General features: G+C 43.0%; 1 protein-coding gene across 2 annotated transcripts; it reads left to right on the forward strand.

Moving 5' to 3' along the window:
* The first annotated feature begins 45 nt into the window (after nucleotides 1-45).
* GPN3 (GPN-loop GTPase 3) lies at nucleotides 46-20,097 on the forward strand. Of its 2 annotated transcripts, none has more exons than XM_001363744.5 (8): nucleotides 46-173; nucleotides 6,669-6,777; nucleotides 7,524-7,691; nucleotides 10,119-10,243; nucleotides 15,213-15,328; nucleotides 15,656-15,752; nucleotides 17,701-17,829; nucleotides 19,191-20,097. In XM_001363744.5, exons 1-8 carry the CDS (start codon nucleotides 126-128, stop codon nucleotides 19,251-19,253), a joined length of 855 nt encoding a protein of 284 aa, XP_001363781.1. In that variant the 5' UTR covers nucleotides 46-125; the 3' UTR covers nucleotides 19,254-20,097. The 2 variants fall into 2 exon arrangements, with proteins under 2 accessions (XP_001363781.1, XP_056677745.1); XM_056821767.1 differs by lacking the exon at nucleotides 46-173 and adding an exon at nucleotides 1,407-1,428.
* Nucleotides 20,098-21,629: the final 1,532 nt, after the last annotated feature.

Genomic DNA, 21,629 nt, shown 5'->3' on the forward strand with positions numbered 1-21,629 from the left:
GATTGGCCCGCCTGCTTTCCGGAAGTCCAGTTGCGGGCTGTGCGCACTCCTCAGTTGCTGGGACGCTCTTGGCGTGCTGCTTCTTCTTCCGCGCTATCCGGCGGCAGGCGCCGACTAGGGTCAACATGCCTCGTTACGCGCAGCTGGTGATGGGTCCCGCAGGCAGCGGAAAGGTCAGTGTTGGCCAGAGGCTGTTGGAAACGCAATAGAAAGTTTAAAACTTCCGGTAACTGCCCGGGCGGCGGAGAGCGTGTTTCGTTCGCAGACACAAACCACAGGCCCAGGGTCCTACAGCCTTTCCCCCCACCCCCAATCTCCGAGCGGAACGTCCGGGGCTTCAGGACGAGTACTGGGTCGGGAACTTCTCTTTAGTTTCCCGGGAACGCGGATAGAAATATTAGAGAACTCGAGACAACATTCTGTGCAATGGACATTCATTATGCTGAATAGCTTAATAATTGTATAGCAACAGTAGGAGCAGTGTGGCACGGCTGGCCTGGAAGGGGCAGGGGGGTGTCTCTTGACAGGCTGGTTGTGGGACCCTAGGCCAGTCACGTCTCAAAAGGTTGCCAAATCTGCTTAGGCAGAGAGCAAAACCACCCTTGGAGGTCCAGTCCCACCCTACCTACAACCAATTCTATAGCCAAATAACTAATAAACATTTTTTAAGCTCCTATATAATATGACCAACCCAGTGCTAAGCCTGGAGTATGCAATCCAAAAGGAAAGGGAATGATCATCACTGCCTCAAGCCCTAGAGATACCAAAGAGGGTCTTGACCTTCAAGGAGCTAACACCAGAACTAGGTACTTTCCTAGATGTGTGTCTGTGGGCAGGTCATTTTCCTTCTGTTGTAGAATTGGGATCCTAATAAATACCTAGAAGTCAGGGTTCTTGTGAGGCTTAAATGAGGAGGTACAGGGATAGCAAATCTTAAAACACCAGGGAAAGGCGAGTTATTGCCCTGTAGTAGGAGGAGTCTTTCCTATTTGATGAAACTTCCCTCACCATCTTGTGTTCTTTTAAAATACTTGCCTTCTGTCCTAGTATCAACCATGAGACAGAAGGGCAAGGGCTAGACTATCAAGATTAAGTGAACTTGCCCAGAGTCACAGAAGTGGCAGAGGCCAGATTTGAACCCAGGTTTTCCCAACTCCAGGCCTGGTTTTCTATCTACTGGGCTACCTAACTGCCCCCTTAGGTAAAGTTCTACTCTGTGGGGAAACAGCCTTGGAGACCCTGCAGGCACTATCCAGTTGCTCCTGCCTGAGGTGCTAAATTTTTCATAAGGTCATAGTATCAAAATTGTAGGGCTGGAAGTGAATTTAGAGATTATTTAGTCCAATTCTTTCATTTTACAGAAGAGGAAACTGAGACTCAGGAAAATTAAGTGACTTGTCCAAGCCAAGAGCCAGGATTTGAACAGAGGTGAGAGTCTTAGGATTTCAAATCCAGGTCTCTTACTGCACTGGGCCCCAGTACTTTGCTACTTATAGCCTGTTTGATCTCTTAGGCACATCACACACCACCTGACCACCCCTCAGTTTCTTCCTTTGTAGAAATAGTGACACCAGACTATAGTTAACTCTGTGACACTATGGCTATAGAATTTAATCATTCAGTCTCTCATAACTTTGCAAATTTCTAATACCTGAAGAGGTTCCATAGGGCTATTTTAAGTGTGCCATAATTGAAACAATCAGAATGGGTCTTGGAGGCAAGAATAAAAGAGAAAATGGGAATACTGCTTCTTGCTGTTGAAGATTGAGTGCTAAATGTGGGTTTCAAGACTGCGAATTGCCAAAACTGTAAAGATAATTTTTAGTATCTCGATTTAAATCAAAAATAAGTGGTCACCATGGGAAAATTCCCAAATATGAAAATACCCAAGTCAGCTGGGTTTTATGGAGATTTTAATTACTACAAATCAAGGAATTAAGGGAAGAGAGAGAGACAGAGACAGAGAGAGAAATAGTAGGAAGGGCCGAGGCCATTTGGCCTAGGCCTGAGCCTTAAGAGAGACTAGTCAATCTTTTATCACTCACCACAAGATCGTCCCAAGCAAAACTCCAGTCCACTGAAATCCTCAACTCCTGAACTGAGTTCAGAGACCCAGCTCCTCCAAATAACTACAAACTCCAACTCAGTTCAGAGAGCCAGCTCCTTTTAAAGAGAATTTTCTCCTATGTCACCTCCCCTAAATTTTCACATCTACCAATCACAGTAGACGTTTTCCCCAGTACTGTCCATTCTTAGTTCACATCCTCTTTTGTTATCACCTTCTCTGATTAGACTAAAACTTCATACCTCTTTTGTTAAGTTTGCCTTTTGTAAGTTGCTTGACCTTTTAGTGATTCATTTAACCATTATAGGTATTTAGCACCCTTTTGTATTAGATCTAAAAATAGATCTAGCTTAAGGTTTTTGCTTCACTGTAAGTATAAGTTGGGGACTTTCATTGTTCCACCAGGAGTTTACAACTTTATCTTCCCCCAAGGCACTGTCTGAGCAGGGTGGAGTAATTTTAAAGTTCTCAATACATTCCTGATCAAGTACCTACATTGTAGAAAATGGGGAATAGCTTAATCAAATCTTCTGAAGTAGAATCTGAGCAGTTTTAAGATTCACAATTCAAAACAAGAGGACCTTAGTTCAAATCTGATCCCTTGGGGAAGGGCAAGTTCTTATTCCTTCAAGCTCCATCTAGCAGTCAGCCTGAACACCTTACACTCCTTCACCCCCATTCTCATCCAAGCTGTTTCCAAAGTTTGCCAATTTCATCTTTGTAACATCTTGAATACACCCCCTTCTCTCTAACACTGTCTCCACCTAGGGTAGGTACTCAACACCTCACACCTAGACTCTTTGTCTATAACTGCTGGTGGGTCTACCTGCCTCTTTGTTCTCCCCACTCCAGTCCAATTACCAAAAGTAATTTTCCTAAAGCACAGATCTGAATGTGACACCCTGTGTGTGTCATGTGAATACACCCCCACCCACCCCACCCCTGACCACTCAATAACCTCCAGTGGCTTCTTATTGCCTCCAGGTTCAAATCCAAAAATCTCTGCTTGGTACTTAAAGCCTTTTATTACATAGCACCCTCATACCTTTCTAGACTTCTTATATCTGATAGTCCCAACATATGCTTTTTGTTCAATGCGGTGACATTGGTCTCCTGACTTTTCCTCGTTAAGACCCTCCATCTTCTTCAATCGTAGCTAAAATACCATCTTCTCCAAGAAACCTTTCTCAATCCCACTTAATTCTAGTGCCTTCTCTCTGTTAATTGTCTTATTTTTATACATTTGCATTTGTTTCCTTGTTATCTTCTCCATTAAATGACAAACTTCTTGAGGACAAGGATTGCCTTTTACCTCTTTATCATATCCCCAATACCCAGCACAGTGCCTGGCACAAAATAGGCACTTAATAAACATTGATTAGCTAAATGGTACTTCAGTTTCCTGGGCCTCCTGCCTCCTCAGTATATTTGTTCATCTGTAAAATCCAAGGTTTAGAGTAAATGATCTCCCAGGTCTCTTCCAGCCCTAGGTCATGTGGAACTCTATAATTTCAGAGCTCATTCCATCTTTTTGTCTCTAGTGGTTAGCAGTAGTCAGTCAATCCACATTTAATTGTTCTCTGTATGCAAGAGGCACAAATACAAGTATCAGCATGACCACAGACAATTAATTATTAAATGATTACAATGTGCTGAGTCCTAGCAATATAAAAACCACAATCTATCCACAAGCATTTATTAAGCACCTCCTGGATGTATGGGACTACTGGGAAATGCTGGAAGATACAAAGACAAACATGACAGCCAGCTAATTGCAGACATGTTCACGTGAGCCACAGCTATTAAACATTTGTTCCATCTGAGACTATAATTCAAAGAGGTGACAATCTGCACTGGCAGGAGTTTCCTCACCAGGGAGTTTCCTGTTCCAGTCAAACTACTGTCCTTGGTGCCAGAGGATGTGCTCAGGACTGGGAGAGAAAAACAAAAAATACAGACCCTACCCTTGGGGAGCTCACAGGACTTTGTTGATTAAAGATTGTGGATTAAGGACTAGAAAAGATCTTTAAGGTCACCTATGCCAAGTGCTCCATTTTAGAGCTGAGACAATTGAGGCCCAAGGTCACTTACTAATTGTCAGAGCCTGTATGTGAACTAGGTCCTCTGATTCTAAATCCAGCATTCTTAGCCCAGTCATAGTGAGTTGCTAAGAGCACCAACTTGTCCAGGGTCACACTGGTGAAGACGATTCATATAGTAAATGTTTATAAATGTTGATTAAGTGAATAAAGTAGAACATTGTTGCTGCCCTTGAGCATGAAAGCCCTAGGGTAACTAGATGTCTCAGTGGATAGAGCATCAAGCCTAGCAAGATGGGAGGCTCAAATCTGGCCTCAGACCCTTCCTAGCTGTGGACCCCGGATAAGTCACTTGACTCCCATTGCCTAGCCCTTACCGCTCTTCTACCATGGAACCAATAATTCATATTGATTCTGAAATGGAAGGTAAGGGTTTAAAAAAAAAAGGAGCATGTAGGTGATGTTAGGAATACCTCCGTGAAACCCATGAATTAAACCAGACTTTAAGGTGAGGGGTGTGAAATTGTACAGGAGGAAGAGGCCCAGTCCTGCCATTCATAGAGGGCTCGCAGACACTGTCTCATTTGAGCCTCAGGGTAACTCTGAAGTAGGCATGACAGAGATTATCATTCCCAATTTATGGATGAGGAAACATTCTCAGAGAAGTAATTTGCCCAGGAATTCACAGTTAGTCAGTGTCAGGAATGAGGGCCCTTGGAGCCAGGCTTTTCTTCCTTCTCTGCAGTGCCTGTCATCACATGGGAAGCTCTTAATCACTTCTTCTTCTTCTTCTTTTTAACTCTTATCTTTTGTCTTAGAATTAATACTGCATATTGGTTCCCAGGCAGTAGAGCCATAAGGGCTAGGCAATGGGGGTGAAGTGACTTGCCCAAGGTCACACAGCTAGTAAGTGTCTGAGGCCAGAGGCCAGATTTGAGCCCAGGACCTCCCCTCTCTAGGCCTTGCTCTTAATCAGAGGTCCCCAAACTTCTTACACAGGGGGCCAGTTCACTGTCCCTCAGACAGTTGGAGGGCCGGACTATAAAAACCTAACCCTAACCCTAACCGGGCAGCAGTATACACAGTGCAGAATCCCTGCCTCCAGATTGCCACTTACCATGCTAACATCTTCCATTGTGCAGCCACATAATCCTTTGCGCAGCACCTCATTCTAAGGCGCCACACAAAGGATTATGTCACTGGAAGTAGTATTATACGTGAGCAACAGCGCGCTTTGTGGTGCTGCCACATACAGAGCTCCTCTCACTGACCACCAATGAAAGCAGTGCCCCTTCCAGAAGTGCGGTGGGGGCCAGAATCGTGGCCTCAGGGGGCCACAGTTTGGGAACCCCTACTCAATCCACTGAGCCACTCAGCTGCCCCCTCTTAATCACTTCTTGCTGGTGAGTGATTCTATCATCCGGGTTATACATAGTGAGGCTGGGTTGGGTCAGGTGGTTAAAAGGAGGTGAATTTTGAGCTGAGTCTCTGAAGGAGTGAGAGTTTGGTGAAAGAGAAATGCCTTCAGCTCTGGAGAGCTTATGCCTGACATTGGACATAAGACAGCAGCTCCAGAAGCTAAGGGCCCAGGTTCAAATCCTGTCTTTGATATATTTACCTGTACAACCTTTGAAAACTCGATTAACCTCCCTAGACCCCAGTTTACTCAACTGCAAAATGAGGGAGTTGACTTAGACTTAGACTTCTGATGCCCTAGATCAATAAGAGTCACCAAATTTAGACCTGGAGGAGACCTTAAAAATGATGTCATCCTATTCCTACCCCCCCCCCCCATTTCACAATGAGAACACTGAGGCTCAAAGAAGTAAAGTACTTGTCTAGGATCACTCTCAGAGACCTGGCCAGGTCCAACCCTATCTCTACTAGTTCATCTCTATTTTGCAAATATGAAACCGTGGCTCAGAGAGGTTAATTAATTTGCCCAATTCACACAAGTAGCAGAGTCAGTATTTGAACCCAGATCTTCCTTTTCTCCCATACTCTGAATAGAATCAAACGAAATAATATATATAAGTTGCTTTGCAAACCTTAAAGCACATATATAAATTCTAGCCAACTGCTTTGAAAATTTATTTCCCTGTTATAGCAGTGGGCTAACTGGGAACTGTCCAGTGTACTCAGAAGTGTCATCCCTTAGAAATAGGCTGTTATTGTCATAGCAGGCCCCATCTCCCTGCCCCTATCCTGTCTGACCTTGTCCCATCTGTCTGACCCTCTCTGTGTGGCTACCCCTATCCTGTCTATCTGATTCAGCCTTCTCTGTTTGCCCTTGTCCTGGCTGCTCCTGTCTCGTTTGTCTGTCGCTGTCCTGTCTGTTTGCCCCGTCCATCCTGACTGACTTTATTTTATTTGCTTTTGCCCTGTTTGCCCTTGTCCTATCTGCCCCTTTCTCATTTGCCTGCCCCTGCCCTGTCTGTCTCTGTCTTGTCTGTTTGCCCTGTCCAGGCTGGCTGACCTTATTCTCTCTGTTGCTTCTGTCCCATCCATCCATTGTCCTTGAAGGCTTTGGATCATTTCTGTAATTTCATCTGCTCCCCCTACAGAGCACCTACTGTCACACCATGGTCCAGCACTGTGAAACCCTGAACCGTTCCGTCCAAGTAGTGAACCTGGATCCCGCAGCTGAACACTTCAGCTATCCTGTGATGGCAGGTGAGGTCAAATATGAATGTTTGTCCCTGGCTGTTAGAACCTTCCTGGTCTTTATCCATCCTTCCAGGCTTATACGAATTACTCTCCTCCACACGCTGGGGTCAGACTGGCCTACCTCCTGGTCCTGGGCAGTTTTCCAGCCCCTGGTTCTTTGCTGTGGGCTGTCTCTAATGCCTTCAGCCCTTGGCCTCCCTCATTTCCTTTACAGCTCCAGCTGAGCCTTTTACATGCAGGTCTTTATGATTCCCCCTGCTGGGGGTGCCTCCACCCAGGAATTACTGTGTATTTCTTTTGTCTATATTTTGCACTTCCTTACAGTTATACTTCTATGTGTTATTTACCCTGCTAGAACAAAGGCTGCCTGAGGGCAAGGCCAGTACTAGTTTTTGTCTATATCACCTAGAGCAATGCTTACTTAGCAATGGAACCAAATCCATTAATGCAAGTAATGAATCCCATGACATGGTTGCATATATTCAAATGTGAACTAATCAGAGTTATAATTATGAAAAATGTGGTCATTAGTTCCAGCCCAATGGAAATATGGAGCATGAATTTGAATAACGTGACCTCTTCTTGGGATTCCTCATGAATTTTGATGAGGTGATCCCTTCCCAGAATTCCTTATTTGTGCTCCACCTGGCTTAGCAATGAGTGCTTCTTGGTTGATTATTCACCATAGCAATGCTAGCCACCTTGGGGAGGGCTATCTTTGACACTGAGCTTTGTTTGCTTGGGCCTTTCAGATATCCGAGAGCTGATTGAGGTGGATGATGTCATGGAGGACGACTCTCTGAGGTTTGGCCCCAATGGCGGGTTGGTCTTCTGTATGGAATACTTTGCGAATAACTTTGACTGGCTGGAGAGCTGCCTTGGGCATGTGGAAGATGACTACGTCCTCTTTGACTGCCCAGGTAGGTATGAATTTCTCATACTGTAGTTGTTTGGGCATTAAGAGAAGGAACTTGACTCGGTCTACCCCGAAGCCCAGTGGCAACAGCTACAGTATGGTGGAGAAAGGCCATATGTTAAATTTATTGACATATTTTGTTTTGACCCAAAATACTTCCCAGCAAAAGAGAGGAAAAATAGTTGAACAGTTGTCTATAGGAAGGAGGGAATGCAGCCTCAGCAGTGACGAGTACTCATCGTTTCATCCAAGAACCCTGACTTCTACAAAAGATCATGCTTTGTTTTGTTTTGTTTTATTTTAGTGGCAGCAAGGAGGTACAATGGATTGAATGCTCAGGAATTCCTGAGTTCTAATCTTGCCTCAAATACTTGCCAGCTAGCTGACCCTTAGCAAACCACTTAACTTCTATTTGCCTCAATTTCCTCAGCTGGAAAATGGAGGTGGTAATAATAGCACATGCTTCACAGAGTCATTGTCAGAATTAAATGAGATCATATTTGTAAAGTGCTTTGTAAGCCTTAAAGCACTATATAAAAATGTTAGTTATAATCATTATTATTCTGGTGCTTCCTTACCCCCACCTCCCAGTGGAAGGTAAACTCCTTGAGGGCAGGAAGCGTTCTAGTTTTGACTTTGTACCTCAGCTTTGAACATAGACCTTTGTATGTGGTAGTCAAGTTAACAAGCATTTATTAAGCTCCTACTACATACTAGGCCATGTAGCATAAAGAAACCCCAAAATGGTGCCTTTCCTCAGGGAGCTCACATTCAAATAGGAGAGACAGCATGCAAGCAACTAGATACGAGGAAGATAAATTCAGGGGAGATGGGAGGTGATCTCAGAGGGAAGACACCAACATTAAGGGACACCAAAAGAGATTTCTTGGAGAAGGTGAGATTTTAGAGAGAGAAATGCCTGAAGTCAAACAGAGGGGCAGTTAGGTGGCTTAGTGGAGCCAGGCCTGCAAACCAAAGGCCCTAGATTAAAATTTGGCTTCAAACACTTACTAGCTCTGTGACCCTGAGCAAGTCACTTAACTCCAATTGCCTAACCCTTATTGCTCGTCTACCTTGGAACTGATACTTAGTATAGATTCTAAGACACAAGGCTGGATTTTTTTTCAAAAGTCAAGCAGAAAATTTTATAAATATTTTATTTTTTCTAATTATGTGTAAAAACAATTTTAAACTTATTTTTTTAATTTTAAGGGATTTTCTCCCGCCCTCCGCTACCCCTTCATTGAGAAGGCAAACCTTCCTTGATCTCACAGGCTGTTGGGGCTCTCCTGATAACATTACCTTGTATCCATTTTATAAATACGTTGTACTACTATATATACACAAAATATCTGTTCTTTTGTATATACAGTATCTTATATGTGTGGTATATGTGTAACATGTATAGAAAACATGTACATGTTTTATTGCTATAAATATGTATTATATACATACAATGTATACATGTGTGTGTATATGTTAGTGTCTACTTATCATTTGCCCCTGGCTAAATCATAGGATCACAGAGTTAAAGCCAGATTTGAGGGCCAGCCAGATTAAATGATCCAAGGTCATATAGCACCTAAAAGTCAAAAGTGGTATTTGAATCTATATCCTCTGACTCCAGAACCGCTGAGCTTTTTAGATTATAAACGTGAGGGGAAAATCCACTTCGCTTTTGTCTTTGTATATTCCCCAGCATATAGTAGGTACTTACGAATTGCTTTTTGGAAAGGCATCTGGGTAGCTCAGTGGATTGAGAACCAGGCCTAGAGATGGGAGGCCCTGGGTTCAAATCTGGTGTCAGACATTTCCTAGCTATATGACCCTGAGCAAGTCACTTCACCCCCATTGCCCAGCCCTTATTACTCTTCTGCCTTGGAACCAATATATAGTATTGATTCTAAGGCAAAAAGTAAGGGTTTAAAAAAAAATCACTTTTTGGGGCAGCTAGGTGACTCAGTAGAGCATAGAGCACCAGGCCTGGAGAAAGGAAGACTTGAGTTCAAATGTGACCTCACACATTTCCTAGCTCTGAAACCCTTGACAAGTTACCTAACCTCGATTGCCTAGCCCTTAGCCTTCTGTCTTAGAATTGTCATAGAAACAGAAGTTGGGGGGGAAGGTAAGAGATGCTGCTTGGTTGATTCAGAGCTGGCTTGTCCTTAGTACCACCAAATAGGAACTAAGAGAGTGTTCAGGTTGGAAGGGACCTCACTAGACCATCTCATCTTTTATCATATTGTGGAATTTGTTTTTCTTTTATCCCCAGTTGAATGAAAGCTCTTTGAGGGCAGGAACTATGTTCCATCGCATTCCTGGTGCCCTGTGTCCCTCCTCACCCTGAGCAGGGGTTTGCGGAATTGGGCTGATTTCACATTCTGGCCCATTTCTCTCTGAAGGCATTAATTTTCCTGAGTTCTTTGCGCAGGCCAGATCGAGCTCTACACGCACTTGCCAGTGATGAAGCAGTTGGTGGAGCGCCTGCAGCAGTGGGAGTTCCGTGTCTGTGGGGTGTTTCTGGTTGATTCTCAGTTTATGGTGGAATCGTTTAAGGTAGGATTGGAAGACAAGTTGGAATTTCCTGCAGACATGGGTGTAGGCCAGAGGCATCCCAGCATTGTAGATAGAATATTGGAGCTTGGAGTCAGGAGCCCCTGGGTTCAAATCCTACCTTGGGCCCTTGATAAGGCCGTGACTTGTGGAGGTTGTAATCTGTCTCAGCAAAGAGAGCTCCCACCCAAACAGATGAAACCATAGATCCCTTAACATGTTGGCTCGTGGGTATGGGCAAATAAGGAAAAGCCTGTTGTGACTCTGCAGGGTCTCAGGCCTGCGAATGGACTCAACTTCTCCCTGGCTCTATTTAAAGTTCCTATGCTTTTTTGCCTTTCTTTATTTCACTTAGCACAATGCACGGTTCACTTTTGTTGTTGTTGTTCAGTCGTGTCTGACTCTTCATTACCCCATTCCTTCAGAAAATAAAGATCCACTGAGGTTTCTTGAGCAGAGGAGAGGCACGGCTTCAAGTTCAAGCCTGGCCTCATACACTGCTGGATGTGTGATCTGAGTAAATCCCAACTGCCTAGCCCTTGCCACTCTTCTGTTTTAGAACTGATGCTAAGACAAAAGGTAAGGGTCGAAATAAAAACAACAAAAAGAAAAGTCATTATAAAATATGTTTAAAGTTGTCTGGAGGGAGTGCTGTGGATAGAGACCAGGAGCACGCCCCCTCCCGACCCAGCCATCCAGAGACTGTGTTCCAGTCACATCAGCCTGCTTTCTCTCCCCTCACCCAGCATTCCATGTCACAGGCTGGCCCACATGCTGAGAAGCCACTTTCTCCTCCCTCTAAGTCTCAGAATCCTGTTTCCTCAGATGTACCTCCAACAGATGACCTGTTCATCTTGAGCATTCCTTCCTTCAAGGAAGATAATCGAATCAACCACATGTGCGAAAACTTGTAAAGCACCTAGTACAGAGCCTGGCACATAATTGGCTTGTTCCCTTCTCCTGCCTCTCCTTTGCACTTAACTGTCTCTGTAAAGGTAGCTAGAATGTTAGCTCCTTGGTCTTTGGTATCCCCAATGCCTTGTAATGGCAAGTACTTAATAAATACTATGGAATTGAATTGAGGCTGGGAGGCTCTGTGGCCACTAGGGAAGCTTGGATAAGCCTTCCCGGCCTCTAGGCTTCAAGTGTCAGAAAAATCCTGGCCCTGCTAGGGAGGGGAAGGGAATAAGTGCTTATTAAGAGCCTGATATGTGCTATCTTAGCAATTGTCTAAGCCAGGTCAAGGGTAACCAACCCATCAGTGACTTAGTGGGGTATCTACCCCAAGCATGTGATGAGTAAATGAGAACAGTTTCTTCCAAAGGCCATGAAGATGCCTGAAGCAGGCCTAGTGTAGGGCTTAGGACTTGGCCAGACATCCAGGGTGCCACGGAATGCATCCTGACTTTTGTCTTATCGCTGGACTTGGACGACTCAGGGAGAGAGTGAGGTTACCACTAGTAGGTCTGTATCTCACAGAGATTTGTTTAGAAAGGGGAAGTACCTACTTGTACAAAAATACTGATAGCAGCTCTTTTTTTGGTGACAAAGAATTGGAAATTGAGGGGATACTCTTCAACTGGAGAATGGCTGAACAAGTTGTGGTATATGATTGTAATGAAATATTACTGGGCTATAAGAAATGAGCAGCAGAATGTTTTCAGAAAAACCTGATGCCAAATGAAGTGAGCAGAACCAGAACAACATTATATACTGTAACAGCCATGTTGTATGATGAGCAATTGTGAATGACCTAGCTCTTCTTAGCAGCGTAATGATCCAAGACAGTTCTCAAGGATGAATGGTGAGAAATGCCATCCGCCTCTGGAGAAAATTGATGGAGTCTGAATGTAGCCTACTACATACTATGTTTCACTTTCTTCATTTTTGTTGTTGTTGTTCAAGGTCTCCTCCAGAAAATGACTAGTACGGAAAAATGTTGTACATGAATACACATGTAAAATCTATATCACATTGCTCGTTGCCTCAAAGAGGGAAGAAGGGAGGAAAAGGAAGAATTTGGCTCAAATTTTGGAGAAAATGAAGATTAAAGAGACTGAGAGTGAGACTGATGACTTTATGCAGTTTTGCCTCACCAAAATCCAATTCACTGTGCAAGTCAAGACACCACCCCATGATGTCATTGGACCCCTTCAAAGGAAGGAAAACAACAGCTCTGTATCAGTCTTTACATTTGTACCTAATGACAAACAGATCACCTACAGGTGGTACAACTGAGGGAAACCGGATTTTGAGACTTAGAGAGGAGGAGTGTAACAGTTAAAATTTAAGAATATGGGGAGACTGAGGCAGGTAGAAATTAGTTTCTCTCTGCAAGGAGTATTATATTTTTTAGAGGTTTATTAAGGATTAAGGATTAAAGAGAATACAGGATAAGGAAAACGTGCCTAGGCCAGAGGCCTAGACAAGACCTCACCTACATTATGGAAAGAGCCACGTCTGCTCCAAAACGGAAGTCCAAAAAGAGAGCAAGAGAGACCCAAAAACCTTTGCCACCAGCTTAAATCCTTCCTCGATCTCGGCCCACCTCAGAATTCCCGTGAGATTACAAAGCATCTTGGGGAGGTGGAGCAAGGGCTTGTGGGGATTGTAGTCCGGTATTCGAGTCTATTTTTTACAGGAGAGAACGGCTTGTCAGTGTGTGAGCCGGCCTATGGCATGGAATGCTAGGTGAGGGGAGAGCAGTAGGCCCACGTGGCCTAGGAAGTAGGGCATGATCCTGGGCCTGACCTTTCTGGGCCTCTATTTCCTCATATTGCTATAGGGATAGTAAGTGCCACACCGTGTAGCTAGCAACTTCTCCAGTCATTGATGGTTCCATTCCTCTCACCACCTAATTGAGAGTAATAAATAATAATAGTTGGATTTATGGAGTACCTTGAGGTTTTCAGAGTGCTTTATAGACATTATCTCTTAGAAGAAGTTAGAAACTGTGCTTTTGGTTGGTAGCTCCTAGGAAAGATTTCACAAGAGAGGAGGTCAAAACTAGGACCACTGCACTGTTCTGGACGTGTTATAAATATAGCTGTTTATTAGATTCTGTGTCCCATTTCCCATCCCCAAGCCTTTGTACAAGGTGTCCCTCTTGTCTGAAATGCACATCCTCGGGACATCCCAGGAGCCTGAGTTTCCTTGACTTAAAGACCAGAGCCTCCAGGAGAACCCTCCCGACTTCCCCAGGAATCATCATTCTCACCAGCTTGTTGTTTTACTGTGGCCATGGCTTAAGGTCCTCCAGGGGCTGGGGCTGTCATCTTATTGAATTTAAGTGTCTGCAGTGAGCAAGGGAGTTCTCTGTCTCCAATGGCTCCTACCACCAACCTGTGGATGCACCCTGCTCATTTGGCACATCCATTACTGACATTTACTAATGATCAAAATTCTGGTATTTCTTTTTTTCTCTTCATTATTTAATTTATTTTGGGGGAATATTTTTCCATGATTGTATGATTCATGTCCTCTCCCTCCCCTCTTCCATCCTCCCTCCCTGTGCTGACAAGCAATTCCACTGATTTATACATGTCTTATTCAAAACCCATTTCCATATTATTCATATTTGTAATAGAGTGATCTTTTAAAACCACAACCCCAAATCATAAACCCATATAACCAAATGATAAATCATATATTTTTCTTCTGTGTTTCTACTCCCATAGTTCTTTCTCCAGCTGTGGTTAGCGTTCTTTTTCATAAGTTCCATGGGATCATTCTTGATCATTACATTGCTATTAGTAGCAGAGTCTATTACATTTGATCATCTCACAATGTTTCAGTTTCTGTGTATAATGTTCTTCTGGTTCTGCTCATTTCACTCCACATCAGTTCATGGAAGTCTTTAATGGTTCATATAGAAATCTTCCAGATCATCATTCCTTGTAGCACAATAGTATTCCATCACCATCAGATACCATAATTTGTTCAGCCATTCCCCAATCGAGGGACACCCCCTTGTTTTCCAATTTTTTGCCACCACATAAAGCTCAGATATAAATATTTTTGTACAAACATTTTTTTACCTCTTTGGGGGTACAAAACCAATAGTAATAGTATTGCTGGATCAAAGGGCAAGGAGTCTTTTAAAGTCCTTTGGGCATAATTCCAAATTGCCCTCCGGAATGGTTGGATCAGTTCACAACTTCAGCAATGCACTCGTGTCCCAATTTTGCCACATCCCCTCCAACATTTATTATTTCCCTTTACTGCAATATCGGCCAATCTTCTAGGTGTGAGGTCATACCTCAGTGTTGTTTTGATTTGCATTTCTCTAATCATGAGGGGAAATCCAAGTATTTCTGCTTAGAGAGAGAATTCTGTCCTGCTGTTGGAAAAACCTCTCTGACTCAAGCCATTTTCTGCTTATAACTTAGAGGATTCAGAAGACAAAGGCCATATTCCACAGTCAGGATTAAACAAGGCTACAAAGTTTAGGTGCAGAGTTTTGATTTGCTTAAAAATAGTTGTAACTTAGTGACCCATTTCAGAGTGGGATGCTAACATCTTTTCTTAATGTTGTCCTTAATGAGGGAAGGGGCAAGGTCTTATAAGGCCTGCTTCCACAATAGACACTTAATAACTGCTTGGTGCATTTAATTGAACATGTTCAGATTTTTCCAGGATCTAAGAGGTGACTGACTAGCTGATTTTTTTAAACCCTTCTATCTCTGTTTCAATTCTAAGACAGAAGAGCATCAAGGAAAAGGCAGTTGGGTTTAAATGACTCACCCAGGGTCACACAGCTAAGAAGTGTCTGAGGTCAGATTTTAGCTCAGTTCCTTCCATCTCTAAGGCTGATGCTCATCACTATATCTACCATGCGACCTAGCTGCCCCTAGGTGATTCTTTTAAATCTTGGCTGGTCAGGAGCAGAAGGCTTACATTCATTGCACTTATCAGTGAATGGAACTAGAGGAAACTGCACATTTCTTCTTTCCTTGTCTCTTTCCTCCTACAGTTTATCTCCGGAGTCATGGCAGCCCTCAGCGCAATGGTGTCTCTGGAAATCCCACAAATTAACATTATGACCAAGATGGACTTGCTGAGTAAGAAGGCAAAGAAGGAAATAGAAAAGTGAGTTCTTCCATGGTGCAGCTTTTGTCCCAGGAGCCAAGACTGCTAAAATGTCCACGTATTGTGTGAGCCTCAGTTTCTTTATCTATAAAATGAAAGATCAGACACAATGGAGGACCTTGGAGGACCTGTCCTGCTCTATATCTATATGCCTAAATCACTTTGCCTCTGTGGGCCTCAGTTTCCTCATCTATAAAAGGAGGAAGTTGAACTGGAAGGTCTCTAAAAATCCTTTCCATCTCAGAATCTAGGAGATTTGGAAAACGCAGGTAGTTGCTGAATTATTCACATAGCTCTTTCACCAACTCTCCCTCTCTCCTTTTTAAGGTTCCTTGACCCTGACATGTATTCTTTGATAGAAGATTCTACAGGTGTCTTAAGAAGCAAAAAATTCAAAAAGTTGACTAACGCCATCTGTGGATTGGTAAGCTTTCAAATTATTTTAAAAAGTTATCCTGGAAACTTCATTTTAAAATTCTAACACATGTAAGGCAGTGAAAACAAACAAGCATTTTCCCTTACATTTATGAGTGTAACAAATTAAAATTAATCTCAGAGATTTTATACTAAATTTATAAGTACTGATTAGTATAGAGAAAGAAGATACGACCAGCCTACCTACCCAAAGTCTCTAGCTATTGTTTCTGCTTCATCAGGTCCATGGGCCCTGGTCCATTTCACAAGCAGTGGGGCCCAGCTAACCACCACCTGCTTGGACCAGACAAATTGAGGCCAGCCAAGGAGTGGCCTTGAGATCAGGAAGGGCCTGGAGCTGAAGAGGAGAGCCCAAGTTCCAGCATTCCCAACCGGGCCATGGTCCCCGCTGACCCAGTGCTGCACCAGGCCTATGCTGTGTGCTGCTTGCCGGAAATGGCCTACATAGATAAGCACCAGGACTGCTCTCCAGCTAGAGACCTTTCACAAGCCAAAAATGGCAGAGAACTCTCCATTTCATGAGCTGGCTTTTAAAGTTTAACTAAACCCTTTCCTTAAGATATTCTAATTGGCCAGGGTTTCACTTCAGGTCCTACATGTCACATCTACTGATCAGGAATCTTGCCTGCCACAACTGGCAAATTAAGATGTGTGACTCTGATGCCCTGTTAGGTGAGTCCCAGGATTTGGGGATGGTTCCCCTAAATTCATACTGTATGGCATCATGAGTGTCTCCATTACTTCCTATTGTTCTTTCTATTGCCCCTAACGGATCAGCTGTCCTGAGGGAGTTTCCTGACCTGGCCCAGAGAGCCTACCTAGAGGCCAACCTCCTACACACAGGCAATAATATTTGCCTTTATAGATACATGTTGTTTCTGTCAATAGAATCTAAGCCCTACGAGGGCAGAGACTGTTACAGTTTTATTGATTTATCCCTTGTGCCTAGGACCATGCCTGCGCTTTGAAATGAGTTTAGGAAATCTTTCATAAGGGTCAGCTGTTGTTTTTTGATTTTTTTGTTTTGTTTTTTTAATTTAAAATTTTTTCCATAGTTACATTATTCATGCTATCTCCCTCCCCTTTTCTCTCCCCCCTCCCAGAGTTGACAAGTAATTTCACTGGATTATACATATATTATCACTCAAAACCCATTTCCTTATTCATTTTTGTAAAACTCTTTTAAAGCCAACCCCACCCCAAATAAAACCAAAACCAAAAAGTCATATATCCATATAAACAAGTGATAAATTATGTTTTCTTCTGGATTCCTACTCCTACAGTTATTTTTCTATTTATGGATAGCATTCTTTCTGATAAGTCCCTCAGAACTGTCCTGGATCTTTAGTATTCTGTTAGTGGCAAAGTCAATTACCTTTGGTCATCCCACAATATTTCAGTCTCTGTGTATAACATTCTCCTGGTTCTGCTCATTTCACTCTGCATCAGTTCCTGGAGGTCTTTCCAGTTCAAATAGAAATCAAACAGTTCATCATTCCTTATAGCACAATAATATTCCATCACCGTCAGATACCACAATTTGTTCAGCCATTTCCCCAATCAAGGGACACCCCCTTGTTTTCCAATTTTTTGCCACCACAAAAAGCATAGCCATAAATATTTTTGTACAAACAGATCGTTTCTTTTTTTTTTTAATCCCTTTGGGCTACAAACCTAGTGGTGGTATTGCTGGATCAAAGGGCGGGCATTCTCTTAACGTCCTTTCTACATAATTACAAATTGCCCTCCAGAATGGTTGGATCAATTCACAACTCCACCAGCAATGCATTACTGTCCCCACTTTGCCGCATCCCTTCCAACATTCATTACTTTCCTTTGCTGTCATGTTAGCCAGTCTGCTAGGTGTGAGGTGATGCCTCAGAGTTGTTTTGATTTTCAGCTATTGTTCTTCTCAAAGATGAATCTCTTCTTTGCAGATCGATGACTACAGTATGGTCCGGTTTTTGCCATATGACCAGTCAGATGAAGAAAGCATGAACATAGTCTTACAGCATATTGACTTCACCATTCAGTATGGAGAAGACTTGGAGTTTAAAGAACCAAAGGTAATTTGGGAACTTAGCTGATATGTTTTGTAAAAGTGTTAGTCCCCCCAACCATATGAGCCCTCCATCATAACAAAGAACAGTTTAGCAAAACAACCAACAAAGTGAGTGTCTTATAAGCATCTTCTCTCTACCCAATAGTGAAATCACTGGCTCTGAGAATATGAACAGCTTAATAGCTTTTTTCTAAGAATTCCCTGTTTGGGTCCTATGTTATTGCATGGCTTCTGCTGGTAGGGGTTGATCTTGTGTATCCATATTCTTCTGAAGATCCAAGACACCAGGACCTTCTTCAGTTCTTTCTACCCTGTAGTATAGACAATTCTCACTTTATGTAAATTCACATTATACAAATTCTTTACGTAAAGAATTCTGAAAGAAATCCACATTCCAAAAAAACACCTCTTTCTCTCTCTCTCTCTCTTCCTCTCCCCCTTTCTGTCTCTGTCTCTCTTCCCCCCCACCCCACCTCCATTCCTGCCCCTTGATTTGATGCTTTGTAGCCTCCTACTTCCCCACAAAAAAAAAAAAGTTTTTAAAGCCCCACAAATGAAAATAAATAGACGTGGGCACACTGCCATTGCCAGATTGTTGGCTTGGCTTGAGACCTTGGAGACCTCTGGCTCTGAGAGAGGAGACACCCCCCCCCCCATTTCATCCACATGCCCCATGTGTCCAACCCCCACATGTCTATCCAGGCCCCTGTCCTCTCTTCTCTTGTCCAACCCCTACATGTCTGCCCCTGACATGTTCTTCCTTGTGAATAGGCCAGTCACTGAAGGTAACATGCCCAGGTTTGGCTCGTGCCTGCCTATTCTTTAAGCAGCTTCTACTGACTCCCTCAGTTCAGCTCTGACTTAATGGGTCAGAGACCCATTTCACTTGTCAGTTCTTATCAGACCCTCACTGGCTGAGGCAAGTGTTCTCAAAGGTCTACTTCCTTGAAAAGAAAAGGGTGATGAGGAAATTACCTTTTAACTTCTTCGTATCTTGCTCTTGTTTAATGTAAACCATGAGCAAACTAACTGGAGATGACTAAAAGGGCCTTCCTTTGTCTCCTATTCCTCCTTCTTGCCTCTTCTCTCTTATCTCTCCCCTGGAATTCTGTACCCCCCAGTAGAGTTTTCTAGGTAATTTGCAACTTCTACAATATGTGCCTGGGCCCTCCCTACAAGAAACTCTGCCTGTTTTAGTAGCTGCTCTTTGTCAGTTGCTTTGGCCCCCAAACAGCGAGTTGCCAGATATGAGCCCCTTATCAATAATCACCTGAAATACTCACCCCTAAGTGCCACTGTTGACACATTTAAGACTCAGTCAAAAACATTTTTAATTAAGGTTTTTTTGTTGTTTCTGTCTGGAAGGAATCGGAAGAAGAAAGATCATCCATGTTTGATGAATATTTTCAAGAGCAAGGAGATGAATGAAGATCATATTTCATTTTTTCAGTGTTTATTAAAACATGAAGAACTTTGGGAGCAGAATTTTACAAACACCCATTTTTAGCCTGAGGGACAAGTGAATGGAGGATTGATTCATCCTTCCAAAGCAGAAAGACTATGGTTAATCCACAATCTGAACATTGTCACTTCCTCCTTCCTCTCAGCCCCTCAAAGAAAAGGATAATTTGGAAAATCTACAGGCATATATTTCCAAATACTTGTTTAAGGGAGAACAAACTCTGGGCTCTAAATATGACATGATTCAGGATTCCCATTTAGAAGAACGATTTGGATTTGTAAAAAGCTGGTTTGAGGCTCCCATTTATCTGTTGAATACAGACAAGCCTTTACTGCTGCTGTCCTTCGTTGGCCCTAGCGCAATTTACTGTGTGGAAGTGGCAAAGAGAGATTTCAACTTAATGTGAAGAAAGAAAGACTTCCTGACAGCCAGAGCCAACCCCAAATGACATGGGTGCTCTCAGGAGGCTGTAGCTTGCTTCTCTTCCAGCAAAGGCTGATGCTGAATGTGAGGAAGATTCTTTTACAGCTTCAGGTTGGATGAGATGACCTCAGGTGTCTCCTGTCTCAAATTTTTTTCCTGCAGGTTTGCTGTTGGAAATATGATTCAATTGCCCTCCCTCAGAATGAATTGCTAAAAATTACTTTTATAATAAGAAATGAACTGTCACATCAACGTTCTCCAAAATCCTTTCATATTCCAAATTCAGTTTTGAAATCCTTGCCCCCTTTTTGGGTACATCCTGTACCAGATACAAATTGACAACTGTAGATAACTTACCATGTTAATAAATTTCCCAAGTTTCTTAGAGATTAAGTGACTTTGCTAGGGTCACACATCCAGTAAATAAGAGAAGCAGGGTTGGAACCCAAGTCTTCCTGACTTTCAGGCCATGCAGTTCTCTGCCCCTTAGGTCATGCCACCTGTTCAAAATTCTTACCAAGTACAATTCTTTTTTTTTTTTTAAACCCCTACCTTCTGTCTTGGAGTCAATACTGTGTATTGGCTCCAAGGCAGAAGAGTGGTAAGGGCTAGGCAATGGGGGTCAAGTGACTTGTCCAGGGTCACACAGCTGGGAAGTGTCTGAGGCCAGATTTGAACCTAGGACCTCCCATCTCTAGGCCTGGCTCTCAATCCACTGAGCTACTCAGCTGCTCCCCCCAAGTACAATTCCTGATGAGTGAAGACAGTTGAAATTTAGTGGTTCCAAAAAAACCCAAAGTATCATGGTCTTTGGAAGAGCAAAGCAAAAACATGACAGACCCTGCAAAACATCTAAAAATCCTTTTGTTAACTCTGAGAAGAGTCAAGCTTTCATCTTTCTTTTAGACTTCTTTCATCTGGCCTTAAGTTCCTACTATATTTTAGGTGTTGTGCTAAGGGCTGGGGGAGGAAAAAAAGTAGAAAACAGATCCTGCCCTCCTGTTACAGCCTAATGGTTGTAGCAGAGGTATAATCCTGCCTCAAGGCCCATGCCCCCAGCTAGGGCAGCTGTAGATGGTAGGCCATGTGAAAGGAACTTGGGAAATGTGTTTTTACAACTCCTGAGAAGTATAATCACTTTGGAGTCCAAAGCCTCCGGAGTCTGTAACTTAAATCCAGGTCCTGTGACCATGGATCCCCCACTCTAGAACACTGATTCTTCCTGAGCTTATAGCCTGGAAGCGTCCCAATAAAATTCCCCTTGAGCCTTCCGCCTTAATTAAGCATAATGTCCTTTAGACTCATGGCAATACGGATTTTTGAATTGGAAGGTACCGTAATGGAAGTCACATAAAGATCACTTCATCCCCCATTTTGCCAATGAGAAAACAGAACCAGAATGATGGAGTGAATTCAGAGAATCACAAAATTTCTCATTTAGAGAGGCCCTTGGTGGCCAGACAGTCTTGGCCAGAGTCACAGATTGCACCACAGGCTCTTAGATTTAGAGCTAGAAGGGACTTTCAAGGTCAAGCCCGGCCCCTGTTGCCCCGGAGTCACACAACTAACTAGTAAGCTTTTAGGCAGGATTCATGTATCTCCCAGAGGTGCTATGTCTAGAGAATCTTGAGCAGACAGCAATACCTAGAGCCTCCAGGTTCTAAGGAGAAAAATAGAAGAATGCTAATAGCTTTCTATTATGTCAGAGTTATTGGTGCCTTTAATGTAGGCTTAAGATCGTCCTTTCTCAGTATTTAAATGCTCTTGTTCCATAAATGAACACCTACTAGATACCTTAAAGGATCCTGTTCATTTTTAGATAATTTTCATTTCATGTTGTCCAATCATTTTAGTCATGTCTGATTCTTTGTCACCCCATTTGGGTTTTGGGGGGCAAAAACAAGTGGTTTGCCATTTCC

The sequence above is a fragment of the Monodelphis domestica genome, chromosome 3, assembly GCF_027887165.1.
Source record: "Monodelphis domestica isolate mMonDom1 chromosome 3, mMonDom1.pri, whole genome shotgun sequence".
NCBI lineage: Eukaryota > Metazoa > Chordata > Mammalia > Didelphimorphia > Didelphidae > Monodelphis > Monodelphis domestica.